Source organism: Eulemur rufifrons, chromosome 6 (genome assembly GCF_041146395.1).
Source record: "Eulemur rufifrons isolate Redbay chromosome 6, OSU_ERuf_1, whole genome shotgun sequence".
NCBI lineage: Eukaryota > Metazoa > Chordata > Mammalia > Primates > Lemuridae > Eulemur > Eulemur rufifrons.
Genome location: NC_090988.1, coordinates 91,891,889 through 91,901,537, shown reverse-complemented (window position 1 = coordinate 91,901,537; position 9,649 = coordinate 91,891,889). Strand labels below are relative to the sequence as shown.

At 35.3% G+C, this 9,649-nt stretch overlaps 2 protein-coding genes across 2 annotated transcripts; one reads left to right on the top strand and one right to left on the bottom strand.

Annotated features, from left to right (window-relative positions):
- Nucleotides 1–743: 743 nt before the first annotated feature.
- LOC138384969 (olfactory receptor 8J3-like) lies at nucleotides 744–1,691 on the top strand. Its single transcript, XM_069470609.1, has one exon. The coding sequence runs from the start codon at nucleotides 744–746 to the stop codon at nucleotides 1,689–1,691; it is 948 nt and encodes a 315-aa protein (XP_069326710.1).
- Nucleotides 1,692–8,431: 6,740 nt separating this feature from the next.
- Nucleotides 8,432–9,367, bottom strand: LOC138384478 (olfactory receptor 5J2-like). The gene has a single exon (XM_069469985.1). It carries the CDS (start codon nucleotides 9,365–9,367, stop codon nucleotides 8,432–8,434), a length of 936 nt encoding a protein of 311 aa, XP_069326086.1.
- Between the last annotated feature and the right edge of the window lie 282 nt (nucleotides 9,368–9,649).

Below are 9,649 nucleotides of genomic sequence, written 5' to 3'. Positions count from 1 at the left end.
AGGAAAGTATAGAAAGTAGAATCCAGTAAAGCATAATGTCATGGAATTGCAAAAATGATAAAATTTTCATTGGTATTATTTATTGAAAGTTAAAAACAGAATCAGTAACCGGAAAAATAATCCTCAGGGCATGTTTTCATATAATTTTATCTGGGTTAATAAAATAAAAATGACAAAAATTAGTTAGCAGACATGGATGTTAGATTGAATTAATTTGATGTACATCTAATACATATTATAGAAGGATAGAATTTAAAAAATATGGTACGATAGTACCCAGAATCATCTATTTTTAAGAAAAACTGAGAAGTCTCAGATTAAGTAATCACAGGAGCCATTGGACTACTTGCATACGTAAAATGACTCAAACTTTTCTAACACTCAATGCAAAAGACAGAAAGTATAAATTATGGCTTCAAATATTTACAAGCTAATAACATATTCATAATTCAATACGATTGTGAAAGCTAAATTGTGAAAATGTTGCATGATTCTGGACCATTTATTTGGGTTATCATACTTAATTTTCCATGTTTGCATTTTCTAACTCCCAAATGTTTACATATTATACTTATTAGACCTAGAAACGAGTTTAATAACTGAGCTAGGTTAATACATAATTCAAGGAAATATTTCTCAGGGAATACTCTTGCCATCTAATGGCAGTCCAAGAAAATAAATACTTTAAGTCTGTAAACATTTACTTTCTTGTTGCCCAAACAGGTAAATTCCCAAACTCCTACATGGCTCCTGGAAATTTCACCCAGGTCGCTGAGTTTATTCTCACAGGTGTCTCAGACCGTCCAGAGCTCCAGATTCCCCTCTTCCTGGTCTTCCTGCTGATCTATGGGCTGACTGTGTCAGGGAACCTGGGTATCATCACCCTCACCAGTGTTGACTCTCGACTTCAAACCCCCATGTATTTTTTCCTGAGACATTTGGCCATCATCAACCTTAGCAACTCTACCGTCATTGCCCCTAAAATGCTGGTCAATTTTTTAGCAAAGAAAAAAACTATCTCATACTATGAATGTGCCACCCAACTGGGAGGGTTCCTGTTTTTCATTGTATCGGAGGTGATCCTGCTAGCAGTGATGGCCTATGACCGCTATGTGGCCATTTGTAATCCCCTGCTCTACACGGTGGTGGTATCTCGCAAGATCTGCCTCCTGCTGGTGTCCCTCACATACCTCTATGGCTTTTCTACAGCTGTTGTGGTTTCATCTTGTGTATTCTCCCTGTCTTATTGCTCTTCTAATATAATCAATCATTTTTACTGTGATAATGTGCCCCTGTTAGCATTGTCCTGCTCTGATATTTACCTTCCAGAAACAGTAGTCTATATATCTGGAGCTACAAATTTGTTTTCTTCCATGATTACAGTGCTTGTATCTTATTTCAACATTGTTTTGTCCATTCTAAGGATCCGTTCATCAGAAGGAAGGAAAAAAGCCTTTTCCACCTGTGGTTCACATATGACGGCTGTCACAGTTTTCTATGGGACACTGCTATTCATGTATTTGCAGCCTCAAACGAACCACTCCTTAGATACTGATAAAATGGCTTCTGTGTTTTACACACTGGTGATCCCTATGCTGAATCCTTTGATCTACAGCCTGCGGAATAAGGATGTGAAGAATGCCTTAAAGAAATTCATGGCAAATCCAGGTTCTTCCTGTAAACCAATGTAATTTTAGAACGTAATAGATAAAGAGAATTCGTTAAGGTACACTGCTTTTTATAACAGAAAGGAAAGGTCAGGTGGATGACTTACAAGGTTTACAAGAAATTCTGAAAATTAAAAAGAGGTAGGATTTCGGGATTTTAGGATTTTTTTTTTTTTTTAATTTTTGAATTGAAAAATAAGCTTAAGCTCTTTGAGTTATGAGGTCAGTATAGGGGAAAAAAGTTACCACCAACTTTGACAGGGAGTAAGTAGGTAAACAGTTTAAAAAAAATACTTCCAGGAGTCAAGAAAAATGTTTTCAAAAAGTTAAATACGTTTGAATGAACCAAAACATAATGTGACAAGTGAAGTATAGTTGATATCTTGTATGCTTTGATATCCTTTTTTGTTTCTTCCTTGGTATGGTTTGGTATAGTGGATCTATGCATCTTGAAAAATGTTATTATACATGATTATAATCCCTTTTTACAGCTGAGTCACTAAAATTGTAATGAAAATTGTATTTAAAATAAAACTTCTTGTTTCTTAATATTTTAATGATAAAATGTATACCACCAATTAATTTATACTCTGAATGCTAACCAGAGTAAGATTTAAATCATTTTATTCCACTTAACGTAATGTTTTTAATTTTATAATGAGAGACACAGAGTACCATATTTGAAACACTTTCATGCTGGATTTGAGTTATAAACCTAGTGTATTTTGTAAAGGTTTTTTGCTTTCTCATGAATCTAAGTATTCTTCTTTAATGTGTAAAATAAATCATCTGTATTGTGATATTATTAGATATGTAACAATCCAAGTTCATGAAAGTTGCTTACATCATTAGAGAAGCATTTTTGTTTGTTTTATACAATTTAATTGAGTTTTCTAATAGTTCTCAATTAGTGTGTGTACAACTAAATCTATTATTCAGCTCTGACTACTAGGGACATTAAACTTCATGGGGGATTCTGACACTGAACCTTAGGAAAGAATCTTGGCAAATGATCAAGCAATTAGACTAGAAAAGATACATTAACATTCTCAGTGTATGTTCACCTTACTTATAAGTGTGTTTCAGTATAGAAAATTTCTTCAAGCATAGGAAAATATCTTAAGTCATAATAATTATGATATATGTAAAGAAATGTAGGAAGATGGACAAAGATCTTGGAATAGGATTCTCCTTTGATTGTTTCCCACAGAATCAACAATTTAAACAAATATTCATGCACAAAAATAGCTTCTGAAGAGCTAAGGAAATGAAATGAGTATTCATAGGGTGCTGTTATAACATAATCAGAAAAAAGGAGACATTGAAGAAATTAATTTGAAATCACCCACATCACTTCTCCCCAACCCCAGGAAGCACATTATGGATAGAGATACCATTCACTTGGGGAAAAGAGAAGAAAATGAACTTGGGATTTTGCTTTGTTCCACAAGACAGTGTTTTCCTCGATGAAATTTAGCACCTGGTAGACCCTCATGGCCTCTGAATAGATGCCAGTACCTCTTGACTGAGGTCTGAGCTTCTTGTAGATGAAGCCACCTGACCTGCACTGGTGCCAGTTATGAACCCAAAACCCCTGAAAAATGGACTCTATCTCTGGTCCATATGACTACTGGGTAACTACATTGACTTGGGTTCTGGGCATACTTCACTGACAAAATCAGTAGTGGTTCTATATACTAACAGCAACCTATGTGGAAAAAGTCAAGAAAACAATCCTATTTTAAATAGGTACAAAAATTAATATACTTATAATTAAAGTTATCTATGAATTCAAGGATTTCTATGCTGATCAATTTAAAACCTTGAAAAAGAAGTTGAAGAAGACAATAGGTGTGGGAATATATCCCATGTGCATGGATTGAAGGAATTAATATTGGTAAGATCTCTATATTACTTAATGAGATCTATAGATAACAATGTAATCCCTGCTAAAGTAGCAGAAATTTTTGTTCACAGAAATTTTTAAAAGATTATAAAATTTATACTCAGAACCACTACAGGCCCTGGATAGCCAAAGTAATCTTGAGCAAAAAGAACAAAGCTGTAGACATCACATGACATGACTTCAAATTATAGTTCAAAGCCCAGTAACCAAAACAGCATGCTATTAGTATAAAAACAGACACATAGGCCAATGTAACAGAATAGAGATCCCAAAAATTGAATCCACCAATTTACAGCTAACTGATTTTTTATAAAAATTCCAGGAACACACAACAGAGAGATGACATTCTCTTCAATAAATGGTGTGGGAAAACTGAATATTCACATGCAGAAAAATGAATTTAAACCCTTATCTCTCACCATATACAAAAATCAAATCAAAATAGATTGAAGACTTTAAATTAAGACCCCAAAGTATGAAAACAGTAGAAGAAAATATAGGGAAAAGGTTCATGATACTGGTCTGAGCAAAGATTTTCTGGATATGGCCTCAAAAGCACAGAAAATTATAGCAAAATTGATAAATGTGATACTTCTTAATATTCATATATTTCTTCATTAAAGGGGTGAATAAATATTCTCCTATCTTGTATATTTATAATGCCTCTGTCCTGTGGTTCAGGGCACTTGGGTTTCATTTAATCCTTTTATTTATTACTTACCCTTCAAGCAAACATTTCACATGTTCGATAAAAAGACAATGACTCCAGTAACTGTATGATACATTGTGAATTTACCATAGTATCTTTGAATGTTTAGATGCCACTATTACTATAATAAATAGAAAAAGATGGCTGTGTGAAAATGATTATTTTTTAAAGGAAATGAGAATTTAGAGTTAGGAAGGAGCCTCTTTTCACACTACTGTTCAGTATTTCTTTTTTCTTTGTATCTTTTAGCATGGCTTCCTAAGGGTGGCCTCTTTGTCTGCTAGATTAGTGGTCAGTCAATGATTGATGAGAAATTGTCCTAAAACTCTGTGAGTCCATATGGCTTCTGCCCTCTGCTGCTGATCTGTGTCTGTTTTCGGGTTCACACTCAAAATTTTATTAGTGTTTAAGTATGTACCAGCATTTTGTTTCAGCTGAGTACCCTCAAGTCTCTACTTATGTATGTGCATGTTATCAGACAGCTACAAATGTGAGCCCAATTGACATTTGTATCAAATACCTTGATGGCCATCCCTTATCCAGGATCTAGCTATTAAATTTCTAGTTGTCCTTTAATCTGCCACTTGTTCTAACAGGAACCATGACTTCAGAATAAGAGTGCCACTGTCATCACTGGGCATGGATTTCTACTCTTTACTTCAAATGGAATCGACCCCCACATGCTTTGGCAACGAAGTTTCTTGTTTTCACAGCCAGGCCCACCCTAGACAATCTTGGGTGTGGGTTAAGGACAGTCTCTGGCAAGAATGCCACAGACTTCCACTGTTCTTACCTGGATTTACCAGTTTTAAATAAATTTACTCTCATTTTTTGTGTGTTTTTAGTATATTTCAAGAGACTTAAAATTCTCAATTTATTGTTTTTAGCATTTTGGATATATATGTGTGTACACACACACACACACACACACACACACAAGTTGAGGTACAATTTGTCAAACTCTTCACTTTTGATTAGCTGGGAATCCCGTGTCAGTAAGCGTTATTTTTAATAAGTTATTTGTTTACTTTGAAATACAGATACAAATAAAAGAATCCCAAAATGATAATAGTTTACCATTAATTTAGTGATAACTGTTGGGGAAATAGAATTAAAAACAAAATCTTCTCTCAGCTCAGGAAACTTCTCCACAAAGGTAGAAGAGAATGAAAATAGTTTTATTGTTGACTAAGCAATAAACCAGAATGTGATGTGCATCAGGGCAATCTGCTAAAAATGTTGCAAAGGCATAGTCCCATGCTTTCAATATAGTGGAGCAGATACAATGTACCTATATGATCCCCAAATAAAGAACAACCCTCAAGTAAGAGGACTTGACAACACCCGTTTTTACACAGTTCATCCTAAATTCATTTGGTAACTAACTCTGTAACATAAATTCATTTGGTAACTAACTCTGTAACATAAATTCATTTGGTAACTAACTCTGTAACAATCTGTGTTAGCTAATTGGTTTTATCCAGATGAAAAATAAACTACTATCTTCATGACTGCGGTAGTTTGGCAACATGGAGCAAAGCAGGGCTGCCTAAACCAGGCTCCTACTCCCCCATAGAAACAGGGAGTAGCGGCACTATCTCCCTTGATGATACATTTTAAAGAGATGGTTCCCAAGTACTTGAGAAAGGTATCCCTGGGTGGTAAAGAAGCTATCAAGAGACTATTCTGTCTGGCCTTTAAAAAGATTTATGTACCTTTCAAAGAAATAAAGAACTAAAAGAATTTACAATTGTAAGTTTTCTAAAGTAAATGCTTTTAGAAAGGGCAGGTGTGGGAGCAGATTTGAGAAGGTGAAAAGTGTCTTCCCTTATTTTCAAAAGGGAGAGTTAGTCCTCTTATTTTTAATTTGTATCTGCCCTCACGTAACTCTCCTAGAAAAAGCCTTTTGGGCTCTACAGTTGTCATTGATCCAGTAGTAGAAACTATAATGGTAAAAAATTATGCACTTCACTATAGTTAAATGTGACATAAAAATTCCAAGCCCTCCCCATGATGCAGACAGTCTGCTAGACTTCTGTTTTTATTTCTAGTTTTATTCTAGCTCCAGTTTCTCTGATTACTGTCTGTTTTTATCCCATGTCAACCTAATTTCTATTCAGGAAATCCATTTATTACAAAAAAAAAAGCATATTTTATTCAATAGAATTAACTTAGAAACTTACTGAAATGATTGTCTAACAAATGCAAATCTTCCACCTCTGCACTGCATTCTTCTTTTCTATCACTCTTTTCCCAGACTGAACCAAGCAGCTATTTTTTTTTTTTTAAATTTATGCATGGCAGCTGAACTCCCTCAGCATCCTCCTCCCAAACTTACATACCTAATCTACCAAAGTCATCAGCACATACACAGACCTTCCATTTAAAAAGATGTACTTCATTTAAGGCATTTGATATTTAGGATTTAAACGGCACAATTATTTTTGTTTTAAAATTAGCTCTTTAGTAAGGTGGCAGTTGCAAGAGATATAATCAGTGCTCCTTCCATGAGCCAACAATCTTTGGTTTATTCTTCAACTAGAGTATGCATCAGTGTCACTGGGGGGCTTATTGAAACACATATTAATGAGGCAAAATGTCCAAGCTTCTGATGCATGAGGTCTAGTGTGGCAACAAAGAATTTGCATTTTTAACAAGTTCTTATTTTGATGGTGCCTGCACAGGACCACATTTTTATAACCACGGTCCCATATGATCCCTTCTCCATAGTTGTATAGCAGCTCCTGGTGTGCTTTCCTTCTCAAGAGCTAGTACCTACATTTCTTTATTGGAAAACTGCTCCCAGCTTCCTGAAGCTGTTCTGCCTACATGCCAAATGAACCAGAAGCTACTAGGAATTTACACCCCATTAGAAGATAACTCTTAACCAATAAATGATGTTTGTACAGTGGTATAAATGCACAAGCTCCTTTGCCTGCTCATTATAATAATTCAGAGGTGTGACCTACCCTGTCTTCAGAACCTTCCCATGGAATTTAGCCAAACTTTCTACTGCGGGATTTTGATACTACACCATGTGTTGGCCAACTTACTTTTCTCACCACGCCTGGCCCATGCCTGAAGCTCCTCCATTCTTTAAAACAATCACATTGTCTTGTACCTCCAATTGTAAACAATTTTACTAACCTCACACACCTCTATTTATTAGTACATGGAGCTCAAAAATAGAGAAAATGTATTTAATTCGAATTAATTTCCTGTTAATGGAAATATACTCCCTCAGACTTTTTTTTTTGTTAACGGTAAAGGTTGACATTATAGAATATTAGAAAGCATAGAATGAATAAGAAACAGAAGTGAATCAAGGAGGAGGTGTTAATTTATACAGCCTGATTTTAAGTCTATTAAGTGGAATTTCTGTAAAGGATAAATTTGCAAAATTTTCAATAGCTTCTTGGTGATTTTTTGTTTTAAATGTTTCAGGACTAGAAAGAGGATGCTTAAAAGGAGAGATGGAATGGGTTTTGAATTTTAAATCCTCCAAAATTACTCATGTCATTCTATGCATGCAATTAAAATTTAAGAATCTGAAGTTGAAATCTATGAGGCTCCTGTTCTCGGAAGTAACCACAGGGGCAGCCGCCTTCCTTCTCCAGAGTTTAAGGCATAGAAAAGGAGATAGCTTGACTAAAATTCATGTTTTGGGAAGAACAGCAGAAAAAAATTCTCCATTTGATTTGTTGGGGCGGGAGCTGTCTACCACTGTTTAGAATATTTAAAATATACCTCAAAGAAAGCAAGTTTCAGTTATAAGATCATATCAATTTTCTTAGAAATCCAAGCACTAATACTTATTGTTTTTCCTAGAAAGTACCCTATTTTTATATTTTTAAATGCAAGAATTATTATACTTTTATTTCTATAATAACTGAAAAGGATAAATGTAGTATTCTATTATGCATTAATATTTTAAAAACCTAGAGCATCAGCATAGCTAAGTGATAGTCTCTTGTTTTGTGATACAGATATATGAATTAAACTGTTTTCCCATTCTGGTGGCCTCTTCATATGAAACGAAAGTGTATAGAATGAGAGTATCTGTACAATCCTTAGAATTGTTAGCATTCATGGAATTCTTGGAGTGAGAACTGACTTATAAAATGTGGTAGGATTAGCAATGACTTGAAATTAACAGAGAAAACTTTTCATTTCCATGGCCCTTTTCACGGCATCCTTGACATCCTTATTTCTCAGACTGTAAATCAGTGGGTTTGACATGGGAATCACTAGTGTGTAGAACACAGAAACCACCTTCTCCTGCTCCACGGAGTACTGAGAGCTGGGCTGAATGTAATTAAAGCTTAAGGTGCCATAGAAGATGGTCACAGCAGTCAGGTGAGAGGCACAGGTGGAGAAGGCTTTCTGCCTACCTGCTGCTGAGCCAATCCTGAGGATAGCGAAAACAATGAAGATGTAGGAAATGATCACAATCAAGAAGGTGGCCATGGCAATGACTCCAGAGAAGGTCAGAAGCAACAACTCATTCATGGAGGTGTCAGAACAGGACAGCTTTAGCAGTGAGGGAATATCACAGAAGAAGTGTCTGACAATATTCAGCCTACAGAAGGAGAGTCTCCCCAAGCTTATGGTGTGTATTAATGAGTTAATTATTCCACACGTCCATGACCCAGCGACCAGTCCTACACACTTTCTCTTAGACATAGCTACAGGGTAAAGCAAGGGATTCACAATGGCCACATAACGGTCATATGCCATCACCGACAGCAAGAAGCCTTCTGTGGTAACAAACACCCCGAAACACAAATGCTGTACCATGCAAGCCGAGAAAGAAATGGTTCCCTTCACAGCCCGGAGGTTCACTAGCATTTTGGGTGCAATTGCAGATGAATAGCAGGCATCTACAAGTGAAAGGCAACCGAGGAAAAAGTACATGGGGGTGTGGAGTTTGGGGGTGATACGGATTAAACAGATCATGCCCAGATTCCCCACCAAGGTAATGGTGTAAATCACCAGGAATAACACAAAAAACACAACTTTCAGTTGAGCACTATCTGTCAATCCCAAAAGAATAAATTCAGTAACAACTGTAAAATTTTCAGCCATTTGTTTGTTTCTTTTAAAAAAAAAATCTGTTGAGAAAAAAAGATACAGAATTATAATTTATAGGGAAAATAATACATATATATGTAAAATGTTTAAATATATAAATGTTATATATATACACACATTATGATAAAATACAGACCAACTACTGATGTTGCTCTTGGGGCAAATAATATCCTTTCTTGAATTCTGAGTTTTTTCATCAATAAATTTAGCAAGTAAACTCGATAGTGTCTAATTTTTTTCCAATGATGTTGTTTCATGTGATTATATTCCACAGAA

What these genes read in the sequence shown, in the direction of transcription:
- LOC138384969 (XM_069470609.1), top strand. Translation starts at nt 744, where the DNA reads ATGGCTCCTGGAAATTTCACCCAGGTCGCTGAGTTTATTCTCACAGGT.
- LOC138384478 (XM_069469985.1), bottom strand. Translation starts at nt 9,367, where the DNA reads ATGGCTGAAAATTTTACAGTTGTTACTGAATTTATTCTTTTGGGATTG.